General features: G+C 40.0%; 2 protein-coding genes across 4 annotated transcripts; one reads left to right on the top strand and one right to left on the bottom strand.

Moving 5' to 3' along the window:
- Positions 1-554: 554 nt before the first annotated feature.
- On the top strand, positions 555-8817 carry LOC307266394 (macoilin-1; the record flags this gene model as incomplete). Its single annotated transcript, XM_080048408.1, has 11 exons — positions 555-646; positions 2164-2305; positions 2410-2536; positions 2642-2765; positions 3015-3196; positions 3955-4423; positions 4763-4921; positions 6094-6264; positions 6987-7113; positions 7805-7979; positions 8627-8817. The coding sequence occupies exons 1-11, from the start codon at positions 570-572 to the stop codon at positions 8815-8817; spliced, it is 1944 nt and encodes a 647-aa protein (XP_079904534.1). The 5' UTR covers positions 555-569.
- Positions 8818-12681: 3864 nt separating this feature from the next.
- On the bottom strand, positions 12682-20546 carry nrbp1 (nuclear receptor binding protein 1). 3 transcript variants are annotated; one of them, XM_080047460.1, is made up of 18 exons: positions 20015-20546; positions 19239-19491; positions 19019-19141; positions 17981-18082; positions 17766-17855; positions 17600-17640; positions 17263-17357; positions 17051-17134; positions 16901-16959; positions 16522-16620; positions 16300-16432; positions 15897-15987; positions 15442-15492; positions 14992-15127; positions 14503-14556; positions 14317-14386; positions 13399-13454; positions 12682-13269 (listed from the first exon to the last, which is right to left on the bottom strand). In XM_080047460.1, exons 2-18 carry the CDS (start codon positions 19461-19463, stop codon positions 13174-13176), a joined length of 1605 nt encoding a protein of 534 aa, XP_079903586.1. In that variant the 5' UTR covers positions 19464-19491; positions 20015-20546; the 3' UTR covers positions 12682-13173. The 3 variants fall into 3 exon arrangements, with proteins under 3 accessions (XP_079903586.1, XP_079903588.1, XP_079903587.1); XM_080047462.1 differs by having other exon boundaries at positions 14323-14386; XM_080047461.1 differs by having other exon boundaries at positions 19239-19488.
- Between the last annotated feature and the right edge of the window lie 139 nt (positions 20547-20685).

Genomic DNA, 20685 nt, shown 5'->3' with positions numbered 1-20685 from the left:
TGGCACCCAAGGCAACCTTTGTCTGCCTCTAGCTTCCCAATTCAATAAGATGATAAATATAAGATATTTATATACGTCTTTTTCTTCCTTCAAACTTGATTCCTCGAGGCCTGGGAGCCTGAATGTCCTGCACAGTACTGTAGGACTGTGCTCTTCTGGACAGAGATCTCAGATGTTGTTCCTAGAATTTGCTGGAGCCACTGGGTGACAGGCCCGAGTTCTCCGATTAGCACAGGAACCACTGTAGCCTTCACTTTTCACATCTTTTCTAGCTCCTCTCTGTAAATCTGATGTCAATATTATTATGATTGACACATTATCCTATTAATCAATACAACATCCATTAGGAAAGTGTGTTCATCTGCTTCCCTCCTGCGATGAACACTTGCAGGTGCAACATCCACTGCGCATGCGCAGAGCCTGTATCTGTTCCCAGACATCAGCACAGGTTGAACCGAGCATCCTCTTCCACAAGGAGGGACCCTTTATCATTTATTTCTGCTCCTTTTTATTTTTCTTCGTCTTCGGGTGAGAAAAACAAACGGCTCGGAGGGAGCAGAAGCCATAAGATGAAGAAACGCTATGTGGACGCGAACAAGCTAAGGAAAATGAAGAAACTCAAAATAACGGAGAGGCTGTGTGAGAGGTATAGCTGCAGCGCCGCCGTTAGCCCGCGTCGCCTCGGCGGAGGCTGGCTGCTTTTGTTATTGTGGTGGTTGGTGGTTGGTGTCCGTCTTTGTGTGAATTTGAGCCGTCGTCACCTGTCTGCCTCACACCCCCATCACTTCCCTCCATTGACGCTGTGTTTCATATCAAGCTTTAAAGTGGGCTTCGTCATTGAGCCTGAACAGAAGCGTAAAAAAAAAGAAATGTATCTTGCGCGAGTTCACTTCAGCCGACATTGTTTACAGAATTACATAAAATTTAGCAGCTGTGTAGCCAAGTTATGGTCGGCCTGCTTCTCCCTCGACTGTTTTTTTTTACACGTAGCCTATCCTGTATCCTCTGCTTAAGATCCGAAAAATGTACACATTGTGCTTTTTCTTCTTAATGTTTTGAATAATTGTATGCTTCTGTTAGGCGGAAGAAAAACGGTTCATTTTGCTCACACGAGCATCATTTTTTAAGCGTCTAGACAGTCCAGAGAAGAAAAGATTGCCTCAAGGAGACCGAAACCACTTGTTTTAAATTGTGCATTGTTTTCATGGGCATAGCAAGAGATTTTATTATTTCAATGTAAATAATATGTAATTTGGAGATACAAAAAAACACTGTCGTTTCTTCTTTCCTTTTTTCATGAATTTTCTAGACACTACTTGATGATTTCATTGTGTAATTACCTGCATTTTTGCAGCTATGGCTAAAAACTACATATAAGATCAATTAAAATACACTTTCTAGGTCATTTTCATGGCATTACTCTCCAAGAACAAATTGGCCTATAGCTTGCCAATGCTCCTCATTTAGAACACATATATTTTGTATGGTCCCAACGATAATATTTTTAATTATTGTGGAAAAACTTGCATATTTAGTATCAACTATAGAAATACTTGTAATATAAATTCAAATACACTTTTACTATTAGTAAAGTAAAGAAAAAAAGGAAGATTTGAACCATGTGCAGTGGGATGCTGTGGAGCCCTCTCTCTCTCTCTCTCTCTCTCTCTCTCTCTCTCTCTCTCTCTCTCTCTCTCCTCCAGATGAGATATCGCCATGGTAACCAAACAAAGAAGGGGGTGATGTGTTAGTAGCCTATGGACGGGCAGAACAAAGGAGGAAACCACAGCCCGTGTTTGGCTCGTGCCCGCCTCATAAAATTACTAGTGATTGTTCCTCAGCTCCTCTGCTTAAAAAGGACAGACTGGATTTTTAGGATGCAGCTGCTCAATTATAGGTTTTTGGCGACGTGTGTTAGATTTTCAATGTTTGTGTGTGTGTAATTTTAAAGCCTTAGCTTTAATAGGCTCCATTGTATCATGAAGTGTCTTTATTTACTAGAATACGATGGTAGAATAAAAATACTTCACATTTGTCTAAAATAAATAATCCATTACCCCCCCCCCCACCCCATTCCCTCACTCCTGCCTATGTTTGATTATCATAAATAATTATATAATAAATGACAGACTTTTTACTGCTCCTTTGTCTTTTTTTCCTCAGTGCGTACACCATCCTAAAGTTCATGATGATGTGGACGCTGGTGCTGCTGGCGGATTTCATCCTTGAGTTCAGACTGGAGTACCTGTGGCCGTGCTGGCTCTTCCTCGGGAGTGTGTACACCACTTTCCACTGCCACGGGCTGGTGAGAAGCCCCCCCGCTGTGTGATTGCACACTCCCATAATCTCACAGAGCCACTCAAGTGCACTCCAGTCCATACTGAAACGACCATTTTCTTTGTTTTGCAGGTTATTTGTGTTGTTTTTGTGAGCGCGGCCTTCACCCTGGACATCTTTTGTTTAATTTTTGTCCCTTTGCACTGGCTGTTCTTTGTGGCGAGCACCTACGTATTATTCAATTACATATGGCACACAGGTGAGTATGTGGAAGGAAGTCTTAGTTAGTTTTATTTGTACTGGATTTGCTGCACTTACTCCTCTGATATTTAACATTACTGATTGACTTCATATGCTCCTGCAGAGAAAGGCATCTGTATATCGACTGTGTCCCTGTGGATTCTGCTGGTGTACACAGAGGCTTCACTTCGACTCAAAGACCTTAAAACCTCTCATGCAAACCTGTCTCATCTTTTCGCTGCACACTGGTATGTCGACTTAATACAAATCACCCCCTGTGTTGTCATGAATGGGCCTAGATGTTAGTTCGCCATGGAATGACAGGAGTAAATTTACTTTGATGATACTAGCTGAGAACCAGTCGAGTATGAAATGATATACTGTAGCCTATGTGCCAAAAAATATATGCATGGATCTATGAAAAGAGCAATAATAGAAAAACCGGTTGGCACAAACATATTCTAACTGTGTCTCTTTGCCTTTGTTTTCGCTTTCAGTATTGGATATCCTGTGGTATATCTTGGCTTTTATGCCACCTGCTACTTCACCAACATCTTTAAGCTGCGCATACAAAAAGCAGTGCAGAGTGAGAACGACTTCCACATGCACCTCTTGCAGCACTCGCTCCCTCCGGGCCTGCAGGTTTACCCCAAGACTGGCACAACAGATGGCAGCAACAGTGAGTCTTATGCACCATCCATTCATACACACTTATTAGCTCTGTTTTCCTCTTGTTCATCACTCAAGTGTTGTCTCCAGTACTTTGAGTTGGCACTCTTTTTTTTGTGTGATCAGCAGTCAAAGAAACTGTTCAGTACTGTTTGTTCCAAATGAACAGTGGGAATGACAACACATGTCAATTTATTAAAATTAAAATGATGATTACCATTTAAAATAAAACTCCTCAAGCGACTAGAACTGAGTAGATCCTTGCAGAGATTTGAGGAGGAAGCTATCCTTTACTACAAATTGGGGAATTCTTACACAGTGCCATCCCTTTTGGTCTTCTTTATCCAAGTAAAAATAGTAACAGGATAGCAGAATATTCAGTTTATTTTCAAAAATATAAAAGTGTTAAAAACAACAATAATTGGACATCTGCTAATTTCTATTATTTTTGATATGGATAACAAAGGTCAGTTCATAGTAAGAGGTTAGAGTTAGAGTATAGATCAATTAATCCTGTTGACCGCAGCAAATGTGTTTATTATACCTAAATCACTTTCAACCAGAAGCAAAAAAAAAAAAAAAAAAGTGAAATGTAAAGTTATGTTATTATGTGTAGGGGTAATAGAATAACAGTAGGGGCTAGTTAAAAATGTGTTTAAATATATCCAGTAAATGCTTTAAATGTCGTTGCCCCTTTCATATCTCAGCTGCAGGATTAAGATCATAGTAGAGTAATGTGTTTTGTTTTGTTCCTGCCTTTACTTGCAGGCTCAAAATGGAAGATAAAGCCCGAGGCGACCCAGTATCAGTGTCAGAACGGCACTGTGGTGGTCCATGATGAAGGACACACCGTGGACTGCCTCCAGATCCGCAGCGAGGAGAGAGCCACAGACAAGGGAACACAAGAGGCCAGGTCGGTAGAATCTAACCGGCGGCCGTCTCCATCCAAACCTGGTGAGGGCAGAGATCCGCTCCAGTGTGGGGCACTAGCACCAGAACCCTCTACTACTACCACCCCGGATCACCTACCTCAAGATGAGCAGGGAAGCAAAGCCTCGCGGGCGGCTAAAAGCTCCTCGCCCAAAGCCCGCAGACACAACACAACCACTCCTTCACCGCCCGCCGGGAGGACTGAGAAGAAACAGAGGACCAGCTCCAAAACAGTCAGCCCCAACCGGGACGCGACGGACAAGAGCGCCACAGCAGCTCACAACTACCACGCTGAACAGATGAACAAGTACACCACTGTTACCTTCAGTTGAACAACTGTATTTTCTTTTGTGTTTTTTAGTTTGTTTTGTATTGTTTTGATATCCTTGATTTTATCATTTTGATTTCTTTGATTGTTTTTCTTTTTTTCCTTTTCTTTTATTGTGTTATAATAATCTACTATTCAAACGTTTTTTTTTGGCGGGCCTGAACAGGTTATTGCTGCACCCACACATGTACTTATGTGTTTTATCACTATGTTTTTTTATATTGTTTTGTGTGAGATAAAAACTAAACTAAACAGTTTGAAATCTGACACATGATGGTGAAATCAGAGCTTTCTTTCTTTGCCTATGTTATCGCCCAGGCTGGAGCAGGACCTGCGGAGGCTAAAGGGCGAGCTGCAGTCGAGCAGGCAGAGCGAGCAGGAGCTGCGCAGTCACGTCTGCAACCTGACCAACAGCGAGAGGAGCCTGAGACCAGAGGTTTCCCTGCTCAGACAGTCCAACATGCTGCTCCAGAGCAAGTGAGTCATCGCCACAGCCACTGCTTAAAAGCTTGCCTTTGGCTCCTTCTGTGGGCTGTTTTATACATTACATCATCTTGTATATAAAAAGCAACTTAGGCAGTAAATCCTTCTAGAGCTAAGGTTGTCTACGTTTTTGGACAGGTGGTTTAAAGTTCAGCGATTCTGTAGAAAAAGCTTGTTGTCAAAATCACTTTTTGTCAAGATCAGTGAAGTCCGTACTGTGTGTGTGCTAAAAGAAATAGTGTTAATTCACAGTCTAGGCTTCATAAACGGAGAAGTTACTAGCTATGATGTTTTTTTTTTGTTTACATACCCTTTGTTTACATACCAGTTTACAGAGCCTAGGCAGTGTGTTAAGACCAGATTCCTTTTCAGCACACACACAGTGCGGACAGGTAGCGGATCGTGAGGACTTATTAACTGATTTTGACTAAATTTATTTTACAACAAGCGCTTTCCAGAATCGCTGACTCCACCTTTAATCCTGAAAAAAGGGTTTATGAACCTTTCTTAACGGTCACTAATGGCCTCCCAGTTAGGTCAAGAAGGTGAGGTGATGTCATTGTGAGGAAAAGAGCTGAAGCTGTACCCATGAAATATGTGCGAGCGACAATATATTTAAACACTAGCATACAGTTTGAGCAGGAGCAGAGTACATCTGAATGTGAGCAGGTGTTAATTGAGTGCGAGGGCAGAGTTTGAGGGAGAGAATGACAAAATCTGAATTTGAAATTAATAACCCATGCTCTCAAACGAAAAGACCACGCTTTTGAATGAAGACAGGAAAATAAATCCATAATAAAACATCATACAAGTGAAAAATTTATTTTTATTTTTACAAAGTCTAAGGTGAGATTTTACATTCCTGTGTAATTGTTCAATGTTGTGTTGTGTGTGTTGTGTTTCTCCTGCTCAAACAATTGTAGAAATGTCCCTCTATCTGGAATAGCAGATTAGCATTCTGAGCGCACTGAAAACTGAACAAGATTCATTATGTAGCCCATATAACAGATGAACTCAGCATGTGTTTGATTCACACCCACCCACCTGAGGCTTTAAATCTTGTTCAACGTGTTTTGAAGAGTTTTGATAACGTGACGTGCTCCAGTGTTTAATCTCTAGAGGTAACCCACTTATTTACGGTCTTATTTTGAATGCTCCTCCCTCAGGATCTTGTGTCTGACTAAAACCAAGCAGAGGGACAAACAGAGCAGTGCCATGCTGGAGAAGAAGACCAGAGCAGAGACGGAGGCCAGACTCTCTGTGGAGAAACAGTTGGCCGAGCTTCAGGCACAGAAACTGGAGGAAGCAGCCAGCACAGCACGCAGTCTTACTAACAGGTAAATCACACTTTGTTACTAGAGTGGCTTTGAGCCTGGGAAAGTAAAGCTGGATCTGCATTTTGTTTGCTCCCAAGTACAATTGCTGCGAATGCTGTTATGAGTGTATGGCTAAACATATGAAGAAATAGTTTGAATTACAGTTATTCACTTTCTCGGATGAGGAGATGGTCAGCTTGGCTTAGCATAAAGGCTGGAAACCGCTAGCACGTCTCTGCCGAAAAGCAGAGGCTTCCAATTCCATCAGCTCTCAAGCTCACTAATAAACACATTAAAGCATCTCATTTACCCAAGAGTAAAGAAAGACCATTTGGGGTGCAGGGATATTTTTTGGATTCCTGACCACCAATAAATAGTTTGGAGCTTCCTTTTTTCTTTTAATTCTTCCCTATGGTTCCAGGCTTTATGCTAAGCTAAGCTAACTGCAACTGTGGCCTTATATTATAAGTACATTGAAGTACAGTGAAATCAATCTCCTCATGAAGAAATTGAATAAGCATAAGTATTTACAAAAATGACAAACTTTTTTTTCAAAACATGACATTTTACCGTTAACATTTTTTCATGCATTATGTAAATGCTTTCATTACACGTGTGGAATTTCAAAAGAACAATTGTAAATGAATTATAATGTTTCTTTCTTGTGGAAAGTGGTCTTTCTTTCCCAATGAAACCTCTCTCTCACTACTGAAAACTGTTATTTTCTCCATCTCCTACACCAGGCAGGAACACTGTGAAACCCAAATGTTAAGGAAAAGAGTTAAAGATCTAGAGACAGAATACAAACAACTACAGCTGGAGTGTCAAGTGAAAGAGAGTCGTGTGGTAGATCTAGAGAGTGATGTTGAGGTATTATTTTTTTGACTATTTGGGAATGAACTTGTGAGTTGTAAGTGTCTGTGAGTCTCCAGTGGTCCAGTATTTGGTCATCCTTAGTTTGGTCTTGTAGTCTTTTTGCTGTTTCTGATTTTTATGTCCATTAATTCTTTGTTTGTAAAAAAAATAATATTGTATGATATTGAATTATTATGAATATTTATTGAACATATTTTTTTTTTCGGCCTGCAGTCAACATATTGCACTTTATCATATGAGTATGCAGTGATATTGTATGGTTGTTGTTGTGGTTTTGATATCTGGTGTGTACATTTGTTGCACTGTGTGGTATTTCATTTTGGTGACATATTCTCCATGAAGCATGCTGGCCCTTCATGAAAACATTGCACTGCAGCAAAACAGGAGAGGTCCCCTCCCTCACAATGTAGGAAGCTTTTAAAAGTCAATGTTAACAGTTTGCCTGTTATAACGTGCAGCGTTGATGTTTTTTGAATGGCTGGAAAATTCATCATCAGTGTGTGGACTTTGTTCTCTCTGCGGTGCATTGGTTCCCTAAGTGAATCAACCAAAAACACAAAGCGACAGCGACATTTGAAAATACAAATACTTAGGAAACCAAAGCACCGACGTCTTCACGCGGTCACTGATGTTGTGATGTTTTTGCACACGGTTGCTCACTGTTTGCTTTGCTTGTTGGACTCAGGCTTTGGGACAGTACCGCTGTGTGGAGAAAGAGACGGACATGCTGCTGTCCACTCTGTCGGCCATGCAGGAGAAGGCTCAACATCTGGAGTACAACCTGAGCGCAGAGACTCGCATCAAACTGGACCTGTTCTCTGCTCTGGGAGACGCCCGCAGACAGCTGGAACTCGCTCAAGGTTCCCACACTCTGTCTCTATGCAGCTGTTTTTGTCTCTCCCTGTGCAACTTCATGTTATATTCTCGTGTGACTGTACTGTGTGTTCTCTTCTCAGCCCTGTTAGATTTTGTGATTTTTCAAAAGAACGCATTAGATTACAATGTTATTCTGTGGAAAAGTAGACCAAGAAACATAGCTCCACCCTTTGGCCATACAGCACCATTATTTCCCCTAGATTAAAGGAACAAATGTTTTTTGACCATTTCTACAACAATATAATCCTCAATTTAAACTCAGGATTTATACTGTATACTCTGCAGGACTCTTGCCTGTTGATAGCCAGCCAGCACAATGTGTGTGCGCTCTGTTGCAGATTTACATTTCAGATGCACGTTAACATTTTCAAACAATAAGAGTAATACATATCAAATTGAGAACCGTGTGAAGCCTTTGTAAAGATATAGGCCCCCTGAGTGCTTTCAAGTTCCAAAAAAATCTATTGAACTGCATTTTGTCATTGTAATGGTGACTCAGAGAAAACTGTCACATGGAATTTTACATTAGGATAGTTTTCATAGTTGAGGTCACTTGAAGGTAGAGCAAAACTTCCACACATTATAGTTCCTGGAATATCTCTTCATATATGACTCTTTGTCCATCTGACAGATAAAGTGATGAGGCAGGACCGCGAGATCCGGGAGATGAAGCAGAAGATAGCGGAGGTGATGGCCGTCAGTCCCGGTCTGTCCTACATGGCTCCTCGGCCTCAGGTGCCGCAGTATCTCACCAAGCTACTCAACTCTGAGCGCTACATGCTGAATCCACGAGCACTCATGTACCAGTGTCTGAAGAAATGAAGGATGTCCTCGCCTTTTTTTCAGATCCTCAGACCTTGTGAAAGATGGTGAAAACACGTGGGGAAGGATTTTTTATTACAGAGCTAATTGACACCATGACGTCATCTTAACTTCCAGCCATGAGTTGAACCAGGATGAGCCTCAACAATTAAAATGCCTTCTGCTGCACTGACGGTGCTAACTTTACATTATCATCTATTCTTTTCTGATTCCTCCCACTTCAAGGTTTGAAGAGTTTCACTCCAAAAAAAGAAATCTGACATGCGGCGCTGATGTAGGCACATTTCTTATGTATGCTGATTTGAACCACTTAGTTTGGATGCAACAAAGAAAAGCACAATTTATTTTCATATTCAGACCCTGTAGATTTGTCTTTGCTAAAATCTGCTACTTAAAACACTGAATTAAGTGTTTTACCAACTCCTGTTTACATTTTTGTTTATACGAAATCTGGACCATATATTATCTCAGATCAGTAAACATGAATTTGAAAAATTCACTGTATATTTAAAGGTGCTACGAGGAACTTTAAAATATTTCTGAAACTATCGAAATTTCCTTTGATGATCATAATGACATGTAACAGCAAACGAGACCATCAGTGCAAAGATTGCTATTTTTATATAGTTTTTCCTAATGCCTTTGTCATGCGTATGCTCACCCAGGAACTACAGCTGGCGTAGTAAAAACACTACCGCTTTTGTCCAAAGGGGGTTCAAGAATTACCACAAACTGAAAGTTCCTCGAAGCACCTTTAATTTAATTTAATTTATAAGTCAAGTTACCTACTGAAACTTTAAACACCTGATGACTGTACTACATATTTTCTGACATGGAAGTTAATCTACTCTCTCAATATTATTAATGTTTTTATCAAAAGTATTATTCTTAAATGATTTTATAGATGATAATCTTTAAAAAAAAATATATTACAGAATGATCTTGGTCTGCAGCAATATAGACTAAAAACATTCAACCAAAACGGGGAAACTTTATATTCTTGTTTATCCCTTTGAACCAAATTATAATGTTATATTTTGTACAATAACAGGACCCTGAATCTGACGCAGCTAAATGGAATACAGCCATCAATTGTAGTCTGCATTGAAAAAATTACCATTGGATATTTATTTAAGATGCAAGATTTCATTAGTTATCAAAATTGATATAGAGATTAAAATGATGTTATGAATCGTTCAAGCTCTCGTATATTGCGATTATGGGCTTTCTTTGATAAACTTTTATTTAATTGATGTCAAAGGTTCAAACATTATTCTATAGACAGTCCTCTCAAAAAACAAATATTGACAATACTATTAACAATATCAACATGTTAAACAGTGTCTGTGCCTGTAAATATTGGATTCAGATTATTGGAATTGGGTTGAGTTTCAGATTCAAGTCAGGGTTTCATCAAAGTAACACATTTTAAAATCTAAAACACATGTTTGTGTTTTTTTTAGAGATTCTTGATGAAGTTTACGTACTGCATTGAGGGGAGTTGGATTTTTTAAAGATCAATTTGCAGTGGTGTTTAATTGTCTGAGTGACCTGGTAAAGTTGCAGCAGAAGGAGCATTGATCTTTTCTCAAAGACGGCTTCTCGACAGCAAAGTGCGAAAAGCTGAACTGAGATGAAACACTTTGTTTAGTCGGCCGTAATCAGACTTTGGCCACGAGAGTTGTGAATAACAAAAGGATAACGTTTACCAAACATGGCTCATGAATTTAATTACTGTGCCTATATACATTACTTTCAAACTGGGAAGTAAAACAGAAATTTTATGTGAAAGAGTAATGTGTTTGAATTGAAGTGCTATGTACTGTTTTGTAGTTTTCAGTGTACAGAATTGAAAAGACCCACGCAGCTGAAAAACACTCATGAACTGGATGTCGCCATTTTGGTAGCTATTTATTTAGAGCGTGTTTCTAGGGTGTTTTATATAAAAAAATATTTTTTAGTCTTGCTGTCATTTTATTATACTGCTGTAATTTTGTACGGCAATGTGTTTTTCCGCATGAAATGTGTTTTATTCAACTGGTATTTGAGCACACATTGTGACTTTAAGTATGTACATGGATATACTTGTACAAGGGCTACAGTTTCTTAAAATTTTGGAACAAATTATTAATTCAATGGGTGATGCTCTGAGGGCAGAGATTATACTCCTGACGGATTTTTCTTTTGTATAAATAATTTAAACAATTGAATGAAGTCTTTTTTTGTGTTTCTTTGTGTGGACATTATTTTACTTACAACATAATCTACAATTTCATTCAACCTTAAGAGAAACTAAAACGTTTCAGTTTAGTGGTTTAGGATTTGCTGCGGATCTCAAACTTTTTGGGAACTCTGAATATTTCTGTTACTTAAACCTGTTTTCCTTCAGTCCCAAAGAGGTAAAACTCAAGATGTTTTCTTCAATCCTACATTGTCACAAACCTGTTTGCACCCGAGCTGTCAGGTTATTTACCATTAAGAAATAATCACACTGACATAAATTCTTTCTGAGCAGCATACACATTAAAAGAGTTATAACTTTAAATAATGGATTCATATCACAGCCCATATGACATTTAGAGGATCACGGCCCCCAGAGCACTGTATAAAAGTACATACCAGATAGCGTATACTGCTCAGGCTTCAGTCTTTCTTTGCTTTTGCTTATTGACTCATGATAAAGCTTATGTGTTGGTTTTGTGTATAGGTGAAATTTCCGGTCCTACTTGCGATAAACAAGGACCTGAAGTGCTGATAGTGTATTTTTTTATTTGAGGAAGTGAAAAAAAGGGATAAATGCATTGCAGAAACAGCAGTGTCCAGCATACAGTGTATAAGATGGTTAACCAGCATGCCAGGCATTCCCACCCAGTCAGACTACGGTAGTCACAGCATACAGAGGGGACAAGACATTACATTTCATTGTAATGATGTTCTAAGTATGAAGTAGCCAGAAGCCACAGAACATTTCCAAAAGGATACAAATAGTGTGCCGCAGTGCAAACTTAGCAGAGATCCCCCCCAACAGTTTACATTGTAGGGTGGTCTGAGCCAATATCTGGACAAGTATATGAGAGGACACATTTTAGCTCTGGCATCACACAGAATACCTCAGCTGTGAAGGAAACTAATGATTCAGAGCCACAAAATGTATATGTTGAGGTCCAAGCCGACAAAACATCATCATTTGAATCCATCAATGTCATCATTAAAATGTGAGAACTCGACACAAGCTTTCTAGATGCATCAGTTTCCATTTATAGAAAAGCAAATATGCATCGACTGAACCCGCTAACGAACATCTGTCAGATCACCTGCTAACAGAAAAGCATCTTCAACATGGATCTTACCAACCTCTCCTTAATAAAATACCTCCTAAAAGAGAACCCTTCATTGACATAGCATCTTATTAGTAAATGGGCTACTTGCACAACAGAAGCTACGACAGTAGTTGGATGACAGTCAAGTGACGACCCTTCCTCCTTTTTTCTCATAGGAAATAATGGCTCGATTCAAAGAAAGTGAGCAACTGAAAGCAAACCTTCAAACAACGACCGGCCTTAGTGCTGGAAGTGCAGTACACACTCAAGAAAAGACACACAAATAAATAGTTTTGATATTCAACTTTTTTTTAGCCGCAGCTCCTCAGATTGTGTTGCAGCTGCATGCTTTCATGACTATGTTAGCAATATTACAGAATTTTGAAATGAAAGTGACATTTGCATCTGGTGCATTACTAGAGCTTGAAGCCTTAGAGTCTTTTAAACAGATACAAGGTAGGTGGACGACTCGCTCGCTGCTCAAAACTAATTTTAAAAAGGACCAGACTTAACCTCACAACATCATAATACATACACTTCAGTATGCCGGAACAAAGATTTTTTTATTTTTATTTTTTTTTCATACAGACGACTATTTAACAATTTTATGTAAAAAAAAAAGGTTAAAATACAGTTTTAATACTGACTTAAGTAAACTATTGCAGTTAATCAGCTTGATTGGGCTTGCCTCTACCAACTGGGAGAAAATAAGCTAAAAAGTGAAAAGGTTTGTATTTTCCTTTTAAGCTGCGACTAGGATTTTCCTCTTCAAAAGAAGAGCAGATGGCTTTATTGGGTGGGAGGGAAGAAAGAAAAAAAAAAATAAAAAAAAAAAAAAAAAAAAGGGAAGCAACAACCACTCAGTGGCAGCTTTTCCCACCAGAAGATAAAAGGACACGCTGCGGGGATCTGCAACCAGACCAAGGCTTCCCTCCTCCATCCTCGCAAAGCTTAACTGCAACTCAGAGATGGAGCACAAAGCCAGTCCTTTGATGGAGGATGAGGAGGGCTGACAGAAGGCCTAGCGAGTCCTCCGCTACGTGGAAACAGTCACCGGATTGAGAGAACCGTTCCGGCTGTAGAACTTTAAGAAGGCCTCTTCAAGGATGGATGCAAGTCGTGGCTGATCGCCCTGAAAACGAGAGACAGCAAGGTTAAAAAATAAATATTAGTTTTACCCGCAAGCTAGGATTGTTGTGGTCAAACTGCTAATAGCCTGAGTGTTTGAATGGGCAGAGTCATGAAGATGAAGTCCACTCACCTCGCTGATGAATCCCAGCTGAACAAGCTCCACGGCAAGCTCCTGCACGTTCTCATCTGAACAGAAACACAGGGCAGTCAGAACACCGGCATGGTAGCAGGGTCCCAGTATTACCAACTAACAAATAACATGCCTTTTAAGTAGTTGACTTTGTAACTCAAGGTGCACATTGGTGTGGTAAATAGCTTTCCACATTGTGTGCACTGCATGTTCTACAACCATGAACACAAAAGGGTGATGTGATAGACATGGAAAAAGCAAAGGAACAATGCACCAAAAAAAAATAATGCTGAGAAAGAGTACAAACTGATGGTAATTAACAACAATTTTAAATGACTTTACAAATGCTATATGAGCAAGACTATGGATCCATTGTGTTGTAAGTCCTTAAGGACACACACACCAGTTGACAATGACACCTCTTAAAAGAATGCTTATCTAAAATGCATTGTCTTTAACTACATGGTCTGGGCCCCCATCATATTTACTATTTATGTTTTTAATGATGCCTGGTTTCTTTATGTTGTTGTCGTGTTGTCTTTTTAATTGTTGGAGCTTGTGATGCAAGACAATTTTTTCATGCCAACAGACAAATTGTTATCTTATCAACCAGTTTTTACAGCTAGGTTTTCAAAAGTAAAAGTGATGATGTATGTAGGTGAAAGGGTGACGAACCGCACTGTCCTAAGTTTGTGTCTCGCTTGCTTTGTTGCACGTTATTCCAAATCTGTTTTCCACTCTTTTTTAATCATCATCTCTTCAATTTAAATAATGAATTAAATGTATGAAAAGTATTTTTACAAAAATTAAGTACAGCAGTAATTGGTAATAATAACATTAACATTGTTTGCACAGTGATGTCTATTCACTGCCATTAAGGGATCTTAGTAAAGTAAGAATATAAAAATGACAACTCACACTCACTTGGTAACAAATCACAGCTCAAGTGCCTGTTCAATTTATCCTCAAGTTTGAGCAGCAGAGTCAGCTGAAAGCAGAATGAAATAAGACACTTTGGCATAACACTTTCAGGCATGACATGTTAATACTAAGCAGCAGAGACATCACTCTATTGCTCGTTAAATGGGCAGAGTTGATACTTACATGATGCTTCGTGCCCTCATCAACAGGCTCAATATTGCACTGCATCTGAAGGACCTGTGCAGTAACACAAGGAAAACATTGTATTATATACAAAAAATTGACATGCTGAAAAAGACTAATTGCATTTACTACAGGCAACTCAAGTACTGATGATTACAGTCATTTCAAGTCTGATTAAAGTACAAATATCTGATTCAATAACATGGCGACTTGTTTTCTTTCCATATCTTTTGTTGCATTTTGCTTCTCACACCATTGACTTACACTAAAAATGTACTTCTTTAACTCTTTATTTTAAATATCCTCAAGTACTTTGTATAGTTTTCCAACTATTCTCTACCCTGCCTTAGACAATTAATGTAAATACCATTCATTCAACAGCTTTTTTAAGAAACGATTCACTATTGACAGTTGAGATTACTTGTGAAAGCAAAGCATGATCAGCATTCTTTTTTTTTTTTGTTATTTGACAGAGATCTGATTTCATACCTTCCTGGTCTCGAGCTCTGCAGGTTCAGGAGTGGGGGTTTTCACAGAGGGGGGCACTATGGGCGACTTCACTGTCTCCTGCTGGGGCTGTTGTGGACTAGGAACCCCGAACGCAGTCAGAGGGTAGATCCCATTCCTGGAACAAGAGAGGGGAAAAAAGCAGCACAACTTCAGCTTTGGACAGAAAAACAGGACGACTGAAAAATGACTCCATGTTGTGTCGTTGTGCCTTGAACAACAACTTTTCACATATTCCACTACAATGAATTCACTATTATCCATTTTTTGGACTCAATCAGTTGTTTCAGTAGCTGACGAAGAAAAGTCTCATTTTACTTTCCCCGCTTGATTTCACCAACAGGTCCAAGCATTCAAAGCCAGAATAGGCAGATATCGCATCACAGGCAAATCAACAGCAAATGTGTTTCTATTGTGTGACTGTTTTCTTACCGGACATCCTCCAGGAATTTGTCCAGCTCGAGGGCAGGAAACTGAGAGAGCCTGATGAAAAAAATAATAATAATTTTGCTTAAGCTGAATAATCACAGTGTGACTGAATCTACAACACAATAAAAAGCAGAGCTGGACAGCTTTTCGTTTCACTCCACTCAGTTCAGGTATTGTATAATTTAACTGTAATGCAAACGCTAGGAGCAGGAAAAGATAAAAATTAGATTACATCTATCTAGTCAAGACTATAGTAGACTTGGGGGCGCCCTTAGCTCAGTTGGTAGGGCGTCCCCCCCCAGGCCGGGCCCAGCAGCAGACCCGGGTTCGATTCCCGCCTGCGGTCGTAGTCCGCATGTCACTCCCCTCTCTGCCCCATTTCACCTCTGTCTCTTAACACTATCAATAAAGCATGAAAAATGCCCCCCCAAAAAAAGAAAAAACTATAGTAGACTTACTTCATCTGAACTCCGTCCTTGACCTCAACAATCACCAAGTTAGGGTCCATGTTCTTTGTCATCTCTTCTAAAGCATTTTCTGGAATCATATCTAAAAAGGGAAATAGGATAGGAATTCACACGCACATATTTATTTTTGTGACAGAGCATGGTGGGTTTTTATTGGTTTAAATCAAAGTCATCACCGTTCAGCATATGAAAGATTGCCGATTTGACATAAAGTATATAAGAAAAGACATTATGTTAACTGATAAAGTTGTAGTAAACTCATGTCTGTATATTTGACCACCTTGAAGTCGGTGCTGCTACGTTGATACATTGAGAAACTTTGGAAGAGTGAGCCACTAACAGTATCTTTAAACTGAAGTTACTAAATCTTTAGTGCGTGTGCATGTTTACTCACGCTGGTGGCTGACGATGCAGTGTGCAGCCAGCAGCTTCAGTAATGGCACCTCAAACAAGGCTTGGTGAAACAGCAGCTCCTTCGCTGTGGGTCGTTTATCGGGGTCCACCTCCAGACACTTTTGGATAAATTCCTGAAAGGGCAAAACAAAAACAAAAGTGTTATATTGTGGATTTTCTTCTGATAAAAAGGCGTTTGAATGCTCGCCTGTCCCTCGCTCACCCGTTGCAGAGGGTCCTCCAGGGACTGAATGGCATTGTTTATGGCTTCTTGTGACACATACGACGAATCTCCATTACTCTGGATTTCCAACACGGCCATCTGAGGGAGTGATTGGACAGAGAAGAGTGTTGATCGGAAAATGATTCGTAAAAACAAAACACAAATCTTAAGGCAACAGCAGCCTCTTCCATGTTACATAACGCATTAAGAATAAATTGATCATCACTGTCGACCTGATTATTGTCATATTGACTCCTTTTTATGCTAAAACTGACTTTAACTTTCAGAGCAACAATAACACTTCACATGTCTAAATAATGGGGTGACATTATTGTATTATTATTATTGTATTGCAGAGCCGAAGGAGACATCCTCTTACCTCTAAGGCGCACATTCCAAAGGAATAGATATCCACGGCTGTGGTAACAGTGGCAACAGCTGAAAGTAGAAATACGATGATCAATATCAGAGAAGCACTTACGGCTCACCATGACAGTATCTCACAAAATAGGACAAGTCAGGATCCTACCCCCGTATTCTGGAGCAAAGAAGTGAAGGCTCTTCTGCTCTTCCCGGCAGGTTTTCACGTGGTTATTGATTGTGTCTGGAGCAACTGAAATAGTGGAAGGGAAACACTTTAATACTAACAACACTTATACAAGACCAAGTATATTAATGGGGGAAGGTATCTGTAGTAACAAACAGGGGACAGAACATTCTCATCAATATCCTTCTTGCTACCTGAGCCGATTTTGATGAGGCCGTTGTGCTGGATGAAGATGGTGTCACAGGTCAGGTTGCCATGGATGATGGGAGGTTGACAGGAGTGCAGGTAGCTGGAGTCAACGCAACAACAAGTCAGTATAAGAAAATATTCTACCACATCAGGGAAGACACATTATATTGAAATGTAGTTCTCAGATGTACAAATCAAATTCAAGATAAATATGATTGAATACTACTGTAACAAAAGCTGTAGTAAACATATCATAGTATTTGGAGGGTGATTCATTTCAATGACCCCATACCATAATTTATCCTCCAACATTTACAGAAATGAACCTTGTTGTTTACGTACCTGAGAGCCGACAGTATTTGTGTGCACCAGCGCTTCCAGGCCTGTCGGACAAGAAACAAGTTATCGAAAATCAATAGGTCATGTCAAATACATTTTTATGTGTTGTTGTCATTTTCAAGTAACCCTAGTTTCACAATGCATTCAATGAGTTGGAGCAGTTTCACACCTTTTCGTTCATGGTCTTGTGGTTTTTCTTTGTCTTTTTCAAGAACTGTTTGAGACTTCCGGATGACATGTATTCAGTGATGAAAATGACCTGCACACAAGAAAAACAGAAATGCAAACAGATCAGCACACAAGCCATAACACTATGGCTTATATTTTTAATAGCATTTGTAAAAAAAATAAATTAAAGATAAAAATCTTGAGATGGTCTTATACCCTGGCTCTGTTCTCTTTGATATCCGCCCAGTACTTGTGAAACTTGACAATGTTCAGATGCTCCAGCTGGATCAAATTGTCAAAAACGGCTTTGACTTTTTCCTGTGGAAGAAAAGAAAGCAGCGATTATTAAGGAACACATGATATCTAGCCTCATTTCTTTTAAAGCAGCATATTAAAAAAAAATCATAGAGCGTGTGCCGTGAATATTACATGTTTTACATACTGTTTTGAATGCAAAAAAAAGCATTAATGAGTTAATTTTGTCTAAACAACATTTAAATAGCCTGGCCTTTTCTCAGACAGCAGTTTGGACTAGTGGATGAAGAGACTGTCCTTTAAGGGCAAAGTCATTGAATCAAGAACACTTGCATTTCTTTCAGTCATGGGCATATAAAAACTGAGAAGCTGCCTGTTGCAAACAGTGGTGAACTAGCTGGTTCCTTAGCAGCTCAAACTACAGCAGCTGTGTGTAACAAGCCTTGCTCGAAGGCACCCAGCATTTATCCGACCCGGTATTATAACCTCATTCATTCTCATGTTTTTATTTAAATGAATGTCATTCGTGCAACCCAAGACGAGTGCGAGAAAACAGAAACCACTTGATGATGCTGAACCACCAAGCTAGACAGCCAAAATGCCTAAAGGCATAACCAGCAAACAAGAGCCTTTAATACCACTTATTCTGCTCTGCTTACTCTACTCTGCAAATGTCTGAAAAATGTTTCCTAGGTACAGTGTGTTCTTGGCTACTGTGCTGGAAGCATCAAGTCCAACCACTTGCCTAAGAAGCTTAAAGCAGAAGGGGGAAAATGAAAAACCAATTGGCTTCAGCATTGTTAAGGTGATCATTGAAAAACAACGGAAAAAACATAATCCTTAAAACCTTAGCAATGCATTTTATTCCTTGCAGGTACAAAGCTGTCCTTCGGCAAACGCAATCATTATAATGATTATTATTTATATTGTAATATCATACTGTTGTGCACATCACTGCTTAAGACCCGACTAACTGCGTTGGCTTGACGCTGCACCCACCTCCTGTAGTTTGAAATTCTTCCTTTCAGAGAACATGACCTCATTCCACACCACCTCCACTCCTTCCTCAGTGTCCATGGCCAAGTAAGCATTATCGATCCCGGGGACATTTCGCTGATTCACCTTCGGAATGAAAAACAAAAACAATGCATCATGGCCCTGGTCTTTACCTGCTTACAGTAAAGGTAAACTTGGCTCCTCTCCAGACGTTATCCCTCACCTCTTCTCGGCGTTTCTGCCAGCGTCCACACGGGCTCTCCTCCAAAATCTCAGACTCATCCTCACTCTCATCTTCCTCATCCTCTGTGGCAGCGGTGGCCGGAGGCTGGGTCACCATGGACACCGGGGGAGACACCGTTTGACCCGTGGGTGCAGCTGCCGTGGAGGAATCCTGTTTCATGTCCATGCCGTTGTCAGAAGCCTGCTTGTTATCTCCCTCAGACATCTCCTTTGTTGTCAGGCCCGGCAGCCTGCTGTGGGACACACAGAGAAGACATGCTAAAAAAAACTTAATATCAGCAATACAGTGAGTCCACCACAACACTGACTTTTTATCTGTTGGGCTGGTAAAGTACCACGCAAGGCAATTCAATGTAATCTTAAAACTAGCTTGATATACAACAGTAAGTTTAACATTTTTTTTGTACATGCAGCAGAGGAATAACCTTAAATAATTTGCACATGAAGTTAGCACTCCACAGGAATGGCCAACATCATGATTCAGTTGTTGGCTATGGAATTCTTACATCTCTGTACTGTAGGGAAGTTTATAGAGGTGTTTACAGACATGTAAATATCTGAATAAATGTAACTATAGGCGGATTTAAATATAATAGAACAGGTGGCATAAATACAGATGCATTTGTAAATACATATGAGCAGATGCATACGTAATGGACTAGCACTGAGGTCATGGGTTTAGCAGTCTTATGGCCTGTGTAACAAACCGTGACACACTAATATTAATTACGAGCAGCAGCATATCTATGGACGTACGTGTTAGAGACAGGTGATGAGACGATGTCGGCTCCAGTTTAACAGATTCCCAGCGCCGTAGACCAATCCCAGTGTGTTGTCAGTGTTAGCTTTGTTAGCTAGGAATCCCAGTTTCCTTTAGCAGAGCCGATGCTAGCTTTGTGATGCTGCTAGCTCCTTAGCAACAGTATGTTTTCACGTACCAGCTGAAACTATCGGCGAGCACTTGACAACGTCCACAGCTTTTTCGTTTAGTATCTCTCGGGTGTTTTTACTCGACAGCCATCCGCAACCTTGCTGTTCCTCAAGACTCCAGCTCTGCTAATGTGTGCTCTCAAAATTAGCCACTGGCTAATGTGAGTAAAAAAACACCCGGTCCTAGACGTGTTTACTGATGAATAACATCCCAACAGTACAAATGAACTCGCGAGAGGATGCAAAGAGAGGTTAACGATGGCATAAACTACGATGGCATAAACTTTATATCCAAGCACACAACGACTTAAATGACTAAATAGCTAGGTAAACAATTCAGCCTGATATGATGGCGACAACTTCCACATTCACACTGCACTACGAGCGAGCCGAGCTCGGTCACGTCCTAGCCGAGTATGGTTGCCAGATAATGTTGTCCTATCCCCCTTCTTCGGCATACAAATACAACTAGAATAGCCTACAGATAAAACGATAAT

This window comes from Ammodytes marinus (assembly GCF_949987685.1).
Source record: "Ammodytes marinus genome assembly, chromosome: 19".
NCBI classification, from domain to species: Eukaryota; Metazoa; Chordata; class Actinopteri; order Uranoscopiformes; family Ammodytidae; genus Ammodytes; species Ammodytes marinus.
The sequence above is the reverse complement of the archived record's forward strand: the minus strand, read 5'-3'. Positions and strand labels throughout refer to the sequence as shown.